Source organism: Macrosteles quadrilineatus, unplaced genomic scaffold (genome assembly GCF_028750875.1).
Source record: "Macrosteles quadrilineatus isolate MER2022 unplaced genomic scaffold, UCM_ALF_1.0 Scaffold_2__2_contigs__length_208266976, whole genome shotgun sequence".
Classification (NCBI taxonomy): domain Eukaryota; kingdom Metazoa; phylum Arthropoda; class Insecta; order Hemiptera; family Cicadellidae; genus Macrosteles; species Macrosteles quadrilineatus.
The window spans coordinates 131,149,757-131,167,199 of NW_026542595.1; the positions used below are offsets into that span (position 1 = coordinate 131,149,757).

General features: G+C 34.6%; 2 protein-coding genes across 2 annotated transcripts in view; both read right to left on the reverse strand.

Annotated features, from left to right (window-relative positions):
- Positions 1-10,309, reverse strand: part of LOC128985428 (uncharacterized) — a 433,133-nt gene extending 422,824 nt beyond the window's left edge. Inside the window, exon 1 of the mRNA XM_054404907.1 lies at positions 10,298-10,309. The gene's annotated coding sequence lies outside the window, so the exon portion shown is untranslated. The remainder of the gene's footprint in view (positions 1-10,297) is intronic.
- LOC128985424 (neurogenin-2) lies at positions 10,302-16,595 on the reverse strand. Its single transcript, XM_054404902.1, has 4 exons — positions 16,537-16,595; positions 12,660-12,832; positions 11,703-11,984; positions 10,302-10,854 (listed from the first exon to the last, which is right to left on the reverse strand). The coding sequence occupies exons 2-4, from the start codon at positions 12,822-12,824 to the stop codon at positions 10,444-10,446; spliced, it is 858 nt and encodes a 285-aa protein (XP_054260877.1). The 5' UTR covers positions 12,825-12,832; positions 16,537-16,595; the 3' UTR covers positions 10,302-10,443.
- Positions 16,596-17,443: the final 848 nt, after the last annotated feature.

Consider the following 17,443-nt stretch of genomic DNA (forward strand, 5'->3'; position numbering starts at 1 on the left):
TTCTTTACTGTATATTGCAGTTACAGGGTCTTCGGAATATTTACAGGGTGTTAGCTGTAACACCCTGTAGGTGTCTCAGCCCTGAAGGCGTGGTGTCTCATTCCGTAGTGCGACAGACAAAGATACAAGATAGTAATTTTGTATCTTTTCCATCAAGAAAGCCGTTTAGAAACACAACTACCGTGCCGTGAAATCCTTTTAACGACAAAACAAGTTTGTATCCCTGTTTTCTTTACTTCATTGGCGATCAACTAATATACATTGTTGTATCTATGAGGTTTAGTGTAATTGAAAATTTATTGCAATGAGACTCAACGTAGTATTTTCGCAAACTCAAATAGACTGAATTACAAACCGAGTAAGCACGTATTTTTCAGATCTTCGTTTTTCAATGCACAATACGCACTCTTTGAACTTGATAAATAAATTTCTAATGAGACTAAAAACTAGATAGCTATGCAACATGCATAGTATCTGATTTGAAACGAAGTAAAGATAACAGTACCAATAGTAGGGGAGAAATAAGGAAAAAAGGTGCAACTAATAAAAAAAAAAATAAGTTTGATATTTTTGTCTATTAAGGGTTGTCTGTTTGACATATCGTACTAAAAGTTAAAAAAAAAATCCATGCTATATACGTTTTTGGCGGCCATACCTATTTTAAAATCTGATTTTTTTTAAAATCTTTAAAATTGTTGTTTGGTATTATATTAATGGGTATTTAATGCTGAAAAAATCTGACAAATTTTTTATTATAAGACAATAAACAAAATGCTGGCTAAAAATATAGTTAAAGCAGAGTTCGAAATTACTTGATTATATAAACAAAATGCTTGTTATGCGGACACTTCCATCACTGATTAGAAAAAACAAATTGAAACTTGGTTTTACTGATCAGTGATGGAAATGCCCAGAATTATCTCTTAAATAACATAAACTCACCATCACCAACAATGAGTTTCAAACAAACAATTGCGTTATATAATTAGTTTATTTATTTCCCTAGCCACGTTACAATGAAAAATACATTTACATAAGAATGGACATATGAGAAAACTAGCGATAGTAACAACAATAAATGTTTACAGTTATAAATAGAAAATGAAAATGAAAATGAAGAATAGAGTGATTAAATTAGAGAGATAAAAATACTGTGTGAAATTGTGCAATAATTATGAACTGAGGACAGATACATGAACAAAACAAAAATAGGCCTAATACAGTTCTACCAAGATTACATAAAGTGACATGCTAAATAGATAACAATTAGTGAAAATCAAGCGTCAGGATGTACAACAAAAGAGGTTGTTTTGTCTTTAAAAAGTGTCTCATGTACGGTACTTGTAATTTGGGTTGCATAAAAAAACTCACTGTACTACAATTTCAAAATCCTCTCTCCCTAGAGATACTTTAGAAGGTATATTTTTTGCAGCAATTTGCACATATTTCCACAACATTGAATCCAACATTAACGTAACATGATATCAGGCCGGTCACGTGTTCATCTTCCGTATGCAGACAAACAAACAGACATATTAACAGATTTGCCGGTTGATCAGACAAACGTGCCGCGCCTAAACGCAGCCTCGAAAATTATTTCACCTAAATAATTTTCACGCACAGTTTCACAACCTTTATTCTAACCACTTAGTTTTCAATGCATTGTATCTGACATGGTCCAGTTAATATTTTAAGGGTTTGTGGGTTCCTAATTTCGTTTTTATGAGTTTCATATTTTCGCCTTTGTTGAAAGGGAGTTTTTGAATACAGAGTTATTATTGGCTTGCATTACAAGGGTGTAGATGTAAAGGAGGCCGAGCATGCTTTATGTAGGCTGAAGAGGACCGACGTTTTAGAAAAGCCTAATTTGGTTCATCGGCATCGTCATCTGAAGTATTATTATTAAAACAGACAAGGGTAAATACTTGTTTCCTTTTCTGTGCTATCATGCAATGAAGGCTCCATCTCTACATTTAGAATACTTTTAGCTCTATTAAAAATATATATTTACAATAGATATAAGCTATCAAGGTATGGTTTATAAGATATGCATCAAACCTCAATGAGATAAATGTGCAATGTATTCAAAAAATGTATTTGGTGAATACATTATTTTTATGGTCTTTCATGGCTTATATTCTTTTTTTGGACCACGGGAATCCCTTGTACTAATTATAGTACTTTTATATTTCACCCCCTAATCATAATTTATCGATTTCAGCGCCTATAATTTGTATCCTCGCTCTGATGGGACATCCAAATCTCCCGAACGCAACGACGCTTGTGACAACCATTAAATCTGCACCTGCCACGCGTCAATGGCTGACTAATCAAATCTGGAAATGGACATTTTGGGGGCAATTCCACGATTGCCATAAAGCCTGGATTATGCGGACAATAAATAAGGTGGGAGCTGTAAGTGCTGCCCTCCTTGTGCACGTGTGTGTGTGTTTGTGTGTGTGTGTGTGTTTTAGTGTATGTTAGTGGGGACTAATAGCTGCGGGCAATACAGCTAGCGGGGACGACAGGATTAGAGGGCTCCATAATCAGGCTCAGGGGCGTATAGGCTGTCAGTCGGTACTATCAATCGACAAGCCACTATTTGTTGAATGTCTCATTACATTATCGTGTAAATGGCCATGTTTGCTAAATTTTAGGCTTACATTTCAATTTTGACGTCAGAAGCGATCGGCAGACGTCAAGGAGGAATGGAATTTCATATATTTTAATACATTTTATACAACTACTTAATAAGATAAAGTGCCATAAAACACGTAATAATGTCACAGTGACCGATAATTATTTCCTTTTGATGCTCTAAAATTAGCGATGTTTTTGTAATAACAGCTTTTTTTGGAAGACGTTCAGTAATCCGGTCCCACCGAAGTCCCGAGTGTGCCGGATTAGCGAGGGTGTGTTGCACCCAGTTTGTAAATCTTTGGTCGTGGACAAAGATTTGTCCATAGCAAGTTTCATTGTCAACCGTATGAGTATGTATGTTTGCTATATTTTAGGTATATATACATTTTGGAACATTTTTGTCTCAGTAACAATACAACGCAGGGAATAGTAAGTAATTATACTTGGCGACATTTCATTGAAAATATTTGGACTGTTGATGAAATATCCAGACATGCCGTAAACTACGGACAACATCCATGTCTGCATGTGGACCAAAATTATCCAAGTCTAATTGTAAATAGGGAGGAAGATATAAGTCGCTCAGTGAAAATGTTCAGAAGGAAAATCATCATGTAAACACCTAACAATTAAAGCAATTTCAAAATAAAGTTCATTGGCAAGTATCACCATTGACGCCAGACCCTGCAATCCTATTTGTTAATATCTTTAAGATTTAAGATGAAACGAATTAAATCGAATGATTCTTTTCGAAACACCCTGTACATAGATTCCTATACAAATTACCTGCATCAGCTGTTTTATTAACTGCAGTTACAAAAAGGTATTGACGATAACATGGGTACTAGGGTACTATAAAGGGCTGTAGGGCGGAAACTAGATTTTTCCCAGCCTTGTGACCAACTCTAATCGATTTCTCTTGGCCATACCTCATAATAAACAAAACAATTAAAAAAACTCGGACGAAAATAAAAGTTTGTCCGTACACGCGCTTGTTTTAGATTAAAGGATAGGATAACTTATCTAATAAATTTAATGTTTATTCAATCCAAGCAAAGCTCGGTCTCCTGGTACTATTACTTAAAAGACACTTTTTTGCATAAATAGGATGTAACCTGAAGGGAGGTAGATTGGACATAATGGCAGTTTCATTCAGCTTCAATCCGTTAAGTAAACAAGCAATAATTCCGCTTTTAGCCGCCGGCCACGGTTCACGGTTGTCTGGTGTTATCGTCCGTCACGGTGGCTACTCGTGTGTGTGTGTGTTTCTCTGTGATCGTGAGTTTGTGTGTGTAGGGTGGCAGATGTGTTGTACCCCTATGCAGCCACCCGCGCTCACCCCAAATCCCTGCATTGATTTCTACACAAACTACTTGCACGTGCTATTGTGCCATTGCCCTCGTGCCATTTAAATGATGACGTTTTAACGTACCTGGCACAGTTTATGTAGGGTCACCAGTTGCCAGCGCAAACAGAATTGGTTTACGAACATTTAGTGAAATATAGCGCTTTTAAACTTCTGATTGTACAGTATATTAGCCTCATGTCCGAGGCAACGTCAAACAAGACCGAGGTAAAGGCCGGAATCCACATAGAAAAGTGAAGTTAAGAGAAAAGTGACAACGTCGCAGACCCGGCCTATCGAAACAGCTGTTTCACTTATTCGCTATGGAGCGGCTATGCAATGTTTATGTTTAGATGCTTGTTGTTTGGTACTGATATTGCCATGGCAATAAATCGGCCGGCGCGACGTTGCCACACACCAACGCCGCAACCTTGAATTACATGACGCTTTGACACTATTGGTGAGAGTGGTATTGGTATTTCTATTATTTGGATGTTGATAAATGATCCTAGCTAGAACCAGCTGATTTTAGCCAGTAACAAAGCTGTCATTAGTTTATCCATCGCCTGTCTTCCTCTTAAAGTACGCACCATCACGAAACGGAGTCGTATGGATATGATATGAAATGTTTATTACAGTGCTCATTCTGTTGGTAGTTTCTTGGAACTAAGCTACTTTATTATAATTAGTTACACATTTTGTAAATAGAACGTCTACATAACGGTGGAGTATCTAAAGTCGAATGTTGTGTTATTTTGGGCACTGCTTAATCACGTTATAAATTACATACATTTATTTATTGGCTAAATAAAGTGAAAGTTAACCAGCATCACTATCAGATGGTTTTCTGTTAGTCAAACACTTTATTTGAGCCAACATGAAATCCACCTTCAGTGTAGCGACTTTAACGAAGGTAATGCAGCGAGATGTGGATACTAATTTAGAAACTTTATAAACGCTTGTAAAAATTGTTATAAATAACTATATATATATAATTACTGGTATTAATCAATTAAAATAAATTGTTAATTGTTAATAATAAGGGTTACAAACTTAGTCAAAATTATTATATATTTATATCGTATGATCGTCATGGTATTTTCCAAGAACAAATTTTATGAAGTGTGGATGTGTGTTTTACTATCCAAATTTTATAGTAATAATCCGCATTACGATCGCCTATTATATTGGGGAAGTTTAACTATGTTTAATGGTACGTATGTACGCACCAAACAAACATAAAAATGTCAATTTTGAGCTTAGTCCTGAGATTGTGTGGTCGTGATTGTGTGCTGTGAGTGAACAGTGTTAACTATTTATGTGTTGACTGTTTTAAACGATTGTCGTTCTCATATTCTGTATGTGTATGTTTGCCTACTTGTATTAGAATTTTATAAATCCACTCTTATCAGAAAACTAGCCATATCCCAGAAACATCTTGAAACTTGGGTTTACTAACTAATAATAAAAATCTCTTCAAGTTTGCATCATCCGTAACAGTGACGAGCGCCCTCTGTCCCCAGCGTTATTGAGACATTATGTAGTCGCGTGTGTGTTTGTTGATTTTCCGCGATTCCCGAGCCCGGTTCCCAGGCGGCGCGACTAACAAGATATTAAACACGCGTTACACGCCCAACACGCGTGTCGCGGCACGTTCGACACGCTAGGGAGGAAGTCGTAGGTTCCGCGATTATCAGCTGATTTATTGCCAAAACGACAAATTTTTCTTTGGCCTAAGAAATGTGTTTTGGGGTTTTACACATAAAAGTAGAAGTTGGCTTTAAATTTGGAAGACTTCTTGTTATTAATTTTTGAAAGATTGTGTGTTGTTACTGTATTAATGAATAAGTGATACGTATTATGTAAACTAATTTTAGCCACATTCGTTAAACATTACAACAAAATATACGGTAGTGTGTTATTTTAATCATCTTATATCCACCAGGTGCGTTTTATTAACTATTGATACATTGTCCAAGAATATAGTTAGCCTATCTGTGCGTCTCCTTCATCACCTAATACTATGAGTACATTGTTATATTCATGCTCTTTTTGATAATATTTTGTAATTTTAAAAACTTCTGACAGTTTTCAAAGGGTTAAAACGAATGAAACTTCGTTTCTCTGAAAAGTTTCGTAGTGAATCGCTTGTGATTAAATGTAATAAAATATATAATATCTTGTCACACCATTATTTCATGGCTAATAATATATTTTAAAATTGCGTTAACCTCTTTCGTTTCTTGAGTAATTTGACAGTAATTTATCACATTTTACTAAATTACTTGCGACCAGGTCTCTGGAAATTTTTAAAGGGTTCTTGAGTTAAATAAAGTAATTATATTTCATTGTATTCTAGTAACACCCTTAGCAACATTGGAGTGCCCCTGCACGCCAGGTAAATACATATGTTAATACTTTCTTATTAAATGGCGACCATACAAAGTAGGTATTTTAAACCAAGTATGAGAGTAGGAGATGAATTTAGGATGAATGGTGCGATCTTCAGGGACACTTCCATTTTGACAAGTGTATAGTGGTATCTACAGATAATTTCTAGTTTGGCATCCTTCTAAACGTAACAACTAATCTACAACTGCGTAGAAATTACAAGCACAACTATAGAAAGGGAACCATTTTTCATTCTTCGACTAAGTAATTTCCTAAGTTGATTGATAGTCTCCTATAGTCCCTAAAGGGCCTTATGATATTTTTCTGTGACTGGTGATGACTCGTCCAGTCGTCCTTAATTCCCAGACATCGCCTACGTAGGGAACCAACTATGTATATAACAAATTAATTGTATTCTCCACAACCCGTTTGTATTTAATTTTATTTGGGGCGTGCAATACTTTCTGACAATTCTCCAGCAGTTCGATAGACAGTTTACGTAACTATATTAGCTTTTATAAATAACTTATAACACTTTCCCATTTTTTTGTCTAAGACAACAGCTGTAGGATGTATCACTGATATGAACTTCATTGCAGTCTTCACATAGAGTCTAAATGTATTGGTACGCATATCAGACGTTTTCATCCAGGAAAAGAATAATTAATAAACCTGGTTAAAATAATATGAGGATTTTTCATGGAAATGTACCATTACATTTCAAACATTTGGAGTGAACTAGACGATTTTCAAATGTTTGAAGGTGGAAGTTAAGTCACGTTTCGCCACATATTTCGCATAATTAGCTAGTCAATGTGAATTTCAGCCCAGGGCTTAGTGAATTATTACACAATACACGTAAAGACATGTTAGACCGTGATCAGGATAGCTCAAGGGCTAAACCATGCAGTTTAATTGTTTTGTTTAGTTGGTCGTGCATTAATTGTGCCAAAGAGTTCCTTAATTACGCCAATTCCTCAAAGAGTGCTAAATAATGTTCCTTAGTTGTTCCCAAACTAGGTAGGAGTTAGTTGCCGCCAGAAGGAATGTCCTTGTTTACGTGTCATCCTAAACCTATCCTAACCTAATCTAACATATCCTAATATAACCTAGCCTAGCCTAACCTAACCAAACCTACTCAATTACACAGTCTAAGAGGCCCCTACTTGGTGTAGTAGTCCACTAGAAACGTATCGGGTGGCTCCTTGGATTAGTTGGAGCAATTCAGGAATACCCGACTGCCCGTCTGACTCAGGTCAGTTGGTGCAATGTTCAGGTCGCGTAGACGACTTGCGCAGACATTGACAAAGACACATCCTGGATATTTTGCTCTGCGGATGCTAATTTACCCAACCAACCCCAGACATTTCTTTGTAAGCCAATCCACCGCTCGATGTCATGGGAAGAGGAAGCAGGAACTACGGCGCGCGCCGGCTTTGATCGAATGAACCGTTTAATGCAACCATAATAACTTCCGGACCGACGCTAACTCTCTGCCAATGGAGTTTTAAACGGGCTAATACGAGGGGCAGTTTTTAGGCGGCGAGTCACGTGCGGCACGCGCGGCGGCGCTCAAATCCGGCGGGAGAACCTCCGCCTCCCACAGAAAACCCGGGAACTGCCGCTGTCCGCCTTTCTGGTAACCACCTTCTGCGAAGGTTTGATCCATCCATAAGATTACACGGTTCTATTACGTCTACATGTTGTTTGAAAGTATAATTATTAAAAGGCGGTTATAGGTAAGGGTTGTTTGCTTAACAATAAAACAATTATGGGGGAAGTTTCACTGCTAGATCAAAATTTTAACTTTTGAATGCAATCAAAGATGTCAGATCAATTACACGGCTTAACTAGTTATCACTCCTCATTTTCCAAATAGCCATTGTTCGACACATTGTGCGCTTACTAATATTATTATATATTACAGATTATATGGACACAAGGGGACATACTTAAACCCAAGTATGATTTTTGAGAGATCACCAATTTGGCTTTGATTCGATTTCAACGGTTTCTTTAGCTAAGATTGGTCAAGTTTTATCAACAAGCAATTGATTGTTTTCAGCATCGGACCTTCTGAGTAGGTGAACTTGGTAACTCGGCATCCCAGCAATTACATTTTTTAACACAACTTTACTGATAAAACCCTTCGAGTTTATAGGATATTTTGCGTTTTGTAGAGTTTTAGCACTGATTCTCTTAAAGTTAACAATGCAGGAACTATTTATAAAATCTACTACCTAATAAATTCTACACGAATATTCCATTACGTAAAACAATTGTCGCAAATATAACCTGAAATACTCGCAGACAGTACTCGAAAATGTGTGTTTATCGTATTAACTCGTCATCTTTGCTGGAGACTGTATCGTCTGGGACTCACGTCAAAGAAAGCATTATCATTGGTCTTTTACCCTTTATATGGACGTCCAAACATCAATTTAACAAAAAATAGATAGTTGATAAATACTACAATCTTGACGTCAAATATAATAAATACTTAAGGTATTTCACAAGGATTTTAAACTACAGCGTTTATTACCGAAAAGTAACAAACATGTATAAAGGAATACACTTGATGGCGATAATGCTCTACATCATAACCATTTTATTGATTTTTAAAAGAAAAACTTATTATTCTTTACCTTAGTATTACAAGAGTTGTAAACTTGCATGATTTAAAATCCTTACTCTATGCAGTAAAAATAATCTATAGCAATATATTACAGAAGCATGTCTCTGCTGACGTCATTATAAAGGAAACCAAACTCGTCTCCACTTCATTTTGGTTCACCTCAATTTTAGGATTACTAGATAATATTCGGTGTTATATTTAATATACTGGGTGTTTCCGAATTGTCTGGGCATATTTTGTGGACTTGTTCCCTGCGCTAAGACAAACATAAAACACCATATAAGTATGGGTCTAAAGTGCCTAGATTTCTGTCTGTCGGTCTGTTTGTAATTTTTTTAAAATATTTTATATCTTGGGCGTTTTCTAAGATAGAGAATTAAAATTTAGTATATATGTGTAGTTCTAAAAGTAAAAAGGACTATGAAAATTTAATTCCAATATCTCAAGCCGTTTCAATATGGCGGCCATTTAAAATCTTTAATGCCAAATTTCATGAAAACCGTAAATATTAAGAACATTTTGTTTCTCTTTAAAAGGATAGAGAATTTTAATACAAAACAAGTCATTTGATTTGTATTAAAATTATTTATCTTATTTATTTTATCCAATTTATTTTGTATGGCATTACTATAAAAGATTGTTTAAGAAGCTAATTTAAACATCTACTACAAATATGCTCTGAGCTAGGTTGACCTATTTTATAAGTTGAAAAATGGGATTGGAAAATTAAAGCAACATTTTTATAAAAATATTTACTTAGTATCATAATATATACAAAAAGTACAATATTCACATTTACATCTATAATACCCTGATTTATGACTAGATAATACATTAATGATAAAAGGCATTTAAATTCAGATACAATTTTTGTTTGAGTGTTTCTTATAACAAACCCTTTCAAATTATGACTTGAGTACAACGTGTATATTTTAAAGCACATCTATAAAAAATATTTTCTTGTACAAATTCTTCAAAAGTTTCAATATAAGGCAATTCATAAGGCATATTCTTTTGCATGTTTCGTGTTTTCCTTGTTCTTTAAGTTTCATATTAAAATACTATACAACACATTCAAAACCTTAAATAACTTAAGAGGTAAATTTGTAAAGTATTAATTTAAAGTCTTACTTTCAAAAGTAAAAAAATACATTCACATGAAAAATACTAAACAATATAACTAATAATGTAACGATATACAAACCTACGTTATTTAAAAACAGTTTCAGGATTGAGGTACTCGTATACAACCAATATTTAGGAATCAACCTTGACTAGAATTAGGTTTACTTGTTCACCAACCAAAAAGTGTATGCATGTTAAAAAATTGAATTAATAAAATCATATTTAAATTACAATTGATAGCACATTTTCCATACCACATGAAAAATTCCGTATAAAATCAGCCAATTATCAAGAACTCAAATCAACCTCAGCACTGAAACAGCTGTCTTTGATGGGACATTTGGTTGTAGTGGTACCCCTGGAACCCAGGATAGGTGTGAGGCTGGTACTCCTGTTGAGGCAGTTGGTATTCCTGTTTGTGGTCAGGGGAGCACCACTCGCTGACGTCACTCGTGGTGGAGTCCTGGTCGACGGCCCACTCGGGGTACTGCACCTGGGGGTTGGGGAAGCTTGGAGTCTGGTATGGTGCGTAGAGGTTGGTAGACTCCTTGTAAGGGTATTCCATCTTGGGGAATGGAGAAGGAGGATAGGCAGTGTCCCTGTAGGGGGAAGAGAGCGACTGCTTGCTGTAGGGTGATGAAGAAGGGGTGTCAAGACGATTATCTCCGGGGACTTTGCGTTGTTGAGCGATAGCACAACTGCCTGTAGTTGATGTTATCTGGAATAAAAATGGAGTATAAGTTGAGCTTGCCAAGAAAATGTTCGTACCGAATTGCAGATGGCTATAGACGGACATTTGCCCTCATCTAATCGAAACTATTGTATAGTAACAAGCAAAAAGAAAACGGAGAGGTTGGATTTTTCTCAGAGTGGGTTCAGCTAAAGACCAACATGAATTCAAAATGAGATTTTGTTGATCTCGAAGAGGCTTAGAAGCATCCTTGATCAAATTTCTCACAGCTTCAACCATTTGTGCAACCAATCATTAGTAACGTGTCAATTATAAAGTAAAAAATAATATGCCAATTTCTTCAAAATGCAGACCAGAAAGGTTGGTTGAATATAGGGGTACAATTGGGAACCAAGGCACTAATAAATCGCGGTTAATACAGAAAGACTTTGACAGCTTCATTTTGCCTTCCCTAAAGCCTTTAAAAGAGGTGTCAAGAAACACTCTAGCAAAACAGGAACACTGGAACATCCATTCCCATACTATTATAGAGGATCACGTTGAGAAAAAGTGCATGCATTTTGTCTCTCACATATGATATTTTTTTGACTTGGTTCCTATCCATTTTTCAACCATCTCCTTTAAGCTTTGTATACTTTTAACGTTAAAATTGTGTACTTGGATTGGTTACGACTTAAGTAGTCTCGTAATTTTTCAGAACAGGCCACAGGCAACATGGTGGATATGATTGTCGTCTTTTTAAGTTTGGGGTTCTGTATCGCCCACTTCTGGAGAAACCAAACATATCCAACGTTCCAGAAGTTGATCATTTTGAAACTTGTCTTGAGAACATTTTCTCACGGGGAGGTAATCAAAGGTAAATCAATACTACCAACCTTGTTGTTGCCGTCGCTGCCGATGCAGACTGTCACGTTGCCCACACTGAGTGTCAGAGGCTCGTCAAGATTGCCACCACCCCCGGCAACACTCAACGTCTGGCTGAGGGCCCAGATGTAGTTATGTGCGAACCTCAGGGTCTCAATCTTGGTCAGCTTCGTATCCTCTGGGAAGGTTGGCAACACGCAGCGTAGTTTGTCCAGGGCCTCGTTCAGTGTGTGCATGCGGTTGCGCTCTCGGTCGTTCGCCTTCTGTCTTCTGTGCTTCTTTATGCGGAGAATCTGTAAACAGTTACATTTGAGTTACACAATGATGCATATTTTGAATGTTAGTGAAGGGTGAAGAAAGTAGTGATGTTCTGTATAGCAGAGAGAGTAAGAGAGTCAATGGTAAGAGGCTAGCTGTATAGGCTATTTACAAGCCAAATCATCAAAACAAGTTGAATTCAGCTTCTAACCATCAAATAGCTATAAGTGTTTATTGGGATAAAACTTTTGGCTTTTATGGTAAACACTTTGTTCACTCAGTTACCCAGTAATTTGAGTAAAGAAAAAAAAACAAATAGGAATGAATATATTTCAAGCGAAAGCCAGGTGGCTGATTTCAAAGATCTTTTTAATGAGTAGATTTAAGGTAGCCTTTTGGACACGGACCTAAGTTCAACCTTTAATAGACGAACAATTTATGGTAAAACAACATGTTATTTCCTAGTGTATGTCTTCGACAATCGTCCTTTTAAGCAAGTCCTACACGAACAGCCGTTATATGATATGTGACCTTTTTTATTTTGGATCTAACATCTAATTCAACTAATCAACTAGTGTATATAACTTTGTTTCTATTTTCTCTAACTTTTTGCTTAAATAGTCTGCAGAGGAGAGGACGACTAAAATTTACTACAGGGTGTTACAATCACTCACTGGAAAATGTCTATAATATTTCGCCACTCATCTCACCTGTGTAGGACTCTTGGACCTGGCACCCCGCCGAGACTTCAGCGTCTTCTTGCTGCCCTCCCCCAGACTCTCTGGGGCGGAGCCGTCAGTCTCGGAGTCCAGGAGGTCGGTTCCATCGGAGTCCGTTCCGGCCACCGCCTCGCTACGCTCTGTCTTTACCATCATCACTGCACCTGGAGACAGAGTAGAGTTGAAGAGGGTTGGAAAGAAAGGGAGAATAAATACTGATAGTGTGTGTCAAAAGAGGAAGTGGGTTGAAAATCGAAGGAAGAAAAATGAACAAAAACCCCCAATAATAGTGGGCGTGTTGATAGTCTGTAGATGTAGCGTCTAGGACTTTTGGGATATAAGGGTTCGTAAAAGTTAGAAGGGGGTTATCCAGCTTTTCCCTAAAAAAGTGTTATGTTTCTCCCATACAAGATACACTAACAACAACAAGTATTTAAAGATTGCCTACTGTCTACTAAAACTGAGGTGAGAAAGTGGTATAAAATATACAAGGACAGTAATTAAAAAGGATTTTCCATTTACCTAATGTTAAAAATACCTCAGCTGTTATTATTTGTTTATATTACCATTACTGTATTCTGTTTTGTTTATTTCAGCTTAACTTAACCATTTAATAGTTTTATTAATACTTATGTAGTAAAACGGGGTAGAGCCCGTGGGTAACAGCTAGTAAATAGTAGGGAGAATTGAAAATGGAAGAAAGCTGTTTAGTAATAAAATCGGTGTAATGTTTTCAACAATAAAAAGGGTAAAACGATAAAACTAATAATATCTCAAAAGAAAAAATCCTGCTAGTGTATCGAACAAGAAATAAAGGTGAGAAAGTTATACGAAACACGGATACTAATGAGTGAAGATAATGGCTTGAAATGTAAAGAGTACAATTCAAAACACTATTCAGAGTATACAAGAAATTCACGACAGGTAAACAAAAATACCATCAATGAAGACGCTGCTGTACAATGAATGATGATATAAAACTAAACGCATTTTGTAATTTGGCAGGAGAAAATATGAGTAGTTTGGAAAAATAGCAGTTTAGTTATCTTCTACATGACAGAAAACATTCCTACATTAAATTAAAAAATATTACTATGTTAACACTTTGTTATAAGAGAGTATGACGGTAAACCTTTTAGTAGTAGAACAATGTTTTGATTAAGATTATCATAACGTATATAAACTATTTATAGCTGCCTGGCCAATCCGCTTCGAAAATCTTTTAACCGCTCAATTTTTTATTTAAAAAGTGTACATGCATTATATTATTTAATGAATGAATAAACAATGTATTCCACATAAAATTTTACATAATAAAAATTTACATTGAATGCTTAACAAAAGTTATAACAAAATAAAAAATATAATAAAGATAAAAATTTCATATTGAGGATAAAAAATTGTACAAAACAACATGCATAAGCGTTTTAAAATGAAAATAGGTTAGATAAAAACGTAAAAATATTATTTCTGGTACATTTTGATTAATTTGCGTTTTACTTCAATGTTTTATATACGCTAATAATTAATTATACGCTTGTATTAAGTTACAATTCATGTATAAGGCAAAGTATGGTTTGTTCGGTCTTAGATCAAGGGAACGGTTTATAAAATTGTTTTTTGTTTCACATTTTTCTTCAACTATGTCTAATTGTACTTAACAAATATGAAAATAACTCATCTGTCGGGTAAAACAAAACAGTTGTTTAGGGGGCTCACTAATGGGCTAATGCGGTAAAGTTTATCACAAGCAAAACAAAGATTAGATACAACCAACGCATTACCTAGTACATTCATTAGATGAGGTGTGTTGTAAATCTAAAATTAATAATCATGATAGGGCCGTATTGTAAACCTATACCAGTGTATTTTATACTAATATGACCTTCATAGTATATCAATTTTATCAATTATTATTTTTATCAATTATCAATATATCATACATTGATATATATATATTAATTGATATATTTATATATAGTGATAACGTGGGGCTGTTGCTATTGTGTTTATAATTTAAAGTCATAATTAATTAAACACTGCTCATTAAAATAGTGCTGAAAATTACAAGTTAATATATTAGATGGATTTAAATATATAAAATTGTATTAGAACCGTAATTAACTTACTAAACTGCTGACAGAAACGTGATATTTAACAATTTATTATAGTACTATATGTTTTAAATTTTTACGGTTAATAAAGGAGTTCGTAATAATTCTTTATTACAACATTACATTACAGTGCGTTAATTTCCAGTTTTCCATACTACTGTTATCTCCGTTGCGCCCGACTTGGACGGAGTATGCAAATACCGCATTACTTAGATGTACCTATATTGCATTTACTCCTTCATTATTTAAAAATAAATATTTAATCTGGAATTGACATGGAAGGAGTGATTTTATATTAATTTATTTTGGTTGTGTTATTATAATACACTGTTCAATATTTATTAAACACTTTTTGGTGGGTAAACAATTTGTTTTTCTCATATAAAGGATTTTTTTTCTTTTCAGAGACCGTTATAGTTTTCGGACAGCGGGTGAACAAGTCAGACTCTAAATTCAGTATTCATAATATTATTCGTGAAATTTTGACTGCCTCACCAAAATTTAAAATGCTAAAAATTGCTAACTGTGTACACAGAGAGTTTAATACTAATGTATATGTGTTTGTGCGTGATGTAATTTAAAAAAAAATTTGACCTCTTACAAATAATAATTATAGTTGGATTGAATTACCAGCCCTAACATTACATACAATTATTGATGCAGTATCTCTTGATTAGAATATTTTGGAGTACTGTATTGGATAGTCATTACTAATCCAAATTTATATTGATGAAATAATATAAGCCACGAGTTTTGTACTATACAATAGTTGAAGGAAAAATCATTTTCAGAGTTTCTTTGTGTACACTTTTATTAATTTTATTTTATGTGGCATATACTACGCTCATAAGGTTTTTTGTTTTTATGTTTGTTGCTATGAGCCATATTGCGTTTCCTATTAACCAATAATTGGTTGATTACTGTAAATAATTGTTCCCTTCAAAATGTGTTATTGCTTCACTATTGTTTGTGAAAACAAAACTTTTAAAACTTTGTTTGTGCATCATTACGGAAGAGTTTTATCAAAAAATAACCGCCCATATTTAAGAGTAGAAACTGAAAAATACCGTAAAATCAATAATACATTTACCAATGTCATAGATTAAATTTGTTTCAATATTTATTTTATTTCACTTTTGTTAAAATCTACTTTTCCTTTATTTATTTTTGCAAGGCAATTCGTAACTTTAAATTTACAGTAATACAAATTTCCAAGAAGAAGTTTGGTACCTACCAATAAGCATGCATATTCGTAAGAAACGAAAAGTTATTCACAACAATAACAAAACAACAAATTAATAATAAATGCTTGGCCAATTGTTATAATAGGATTATTATAATATTAGCAATGAAGATAAGAACACTATTGAACGCATTTTAACTCAAATTATTAATCCACAATAGTGTTGTGTAGATAAGTGTAGAATGTAGTGGTATGCTTTGTGTTTCTTCATTATTGACTAAGATCAGCTGTTTATTTAGCCAAGATCAATTAATTATTAAAAGGCCAGAGATCAATGTCAGCTGGGTTAATTTCGATCCAAAAATAAATGACTCTTCATTGGATCGAACCGGTGACGTTCGGATTCCTAACAGATTTGAAAAAAACATATTTAAGAAATACAAAATTATCTATAGTCAATTAAAAGAAGACTCATTAAATTAAATTTAAAAAAAACTATAAAACTCGATATTAAAAATAATTTTTTTTAGGAAAATCTGAGATAGCCTAATATTTTTAAAACATGACTCACCAAAATATCGCCGACGTAGACTGATAAACTCCACCCTCACTCCACGGGACCCCGAAACAGACTGAGTCACAGATGAGTGGGAGTGTATATTTAGGGGTAGGTGGGGGTGGATCCGCCCCTCTCCCCCACCTCTTGGCAGGTGCTACGTCACTAGAACACACCCCTGGCAATGTATCAAAGTGTGTGTGTGGGGGGGGGGGGGGGTACTTGAGGTAAGCACAATAAAAGTATATAAAATGTATAGTTAAAAATAGAGTTACCAATTCTTTATTATAATCAGCTGTTTTTTACGTTTCGATTAAAATTATGTTAGAGTTGCAAAGGTTAGTTTAAACTACGAACATTAGAACAGAAACTGTATGGATCATAAACATAGACTATGATTATAAACATTAGATTATAAACATAGGCCTACACAAATGACGCCACTGGCCCGAATGCTTTTGTTATATGACTAGTAAGTCATTGGTTAAAACAACTTATGTAACTTATGTAGGCTATATTTAAAAGAACTTTTGCTGAGAGACTGGTTTTTACTTATTGCTTAAATACTGTTTTGTTTTAAGAGGTTATTTTCATTCGTTTTAATTGTTTGATAAATAATGTAAACGAAGTTACTTATTTAACTTATTACTTATTTATATAACTTATAACTTATAACTTATTACTTATTACTTATTTAAACAGTAGTTTCATGTTTAGATTTGTAAAGAGCACAAGCTCATTCTGGTTTTGCATTAAATTCTATATTTTTCCATTTCTGAATTTCAATTCGTCTGTGATATCACAAGCAAGAGCGTACAGTGATGATAATGCCTATACTAAAACCTGGAAAAGTTGGTTTGGCATTTTAATTTTAATAATAATACAAACAAGTTTACTTTTGTGCCAGTGACATAATTTATCT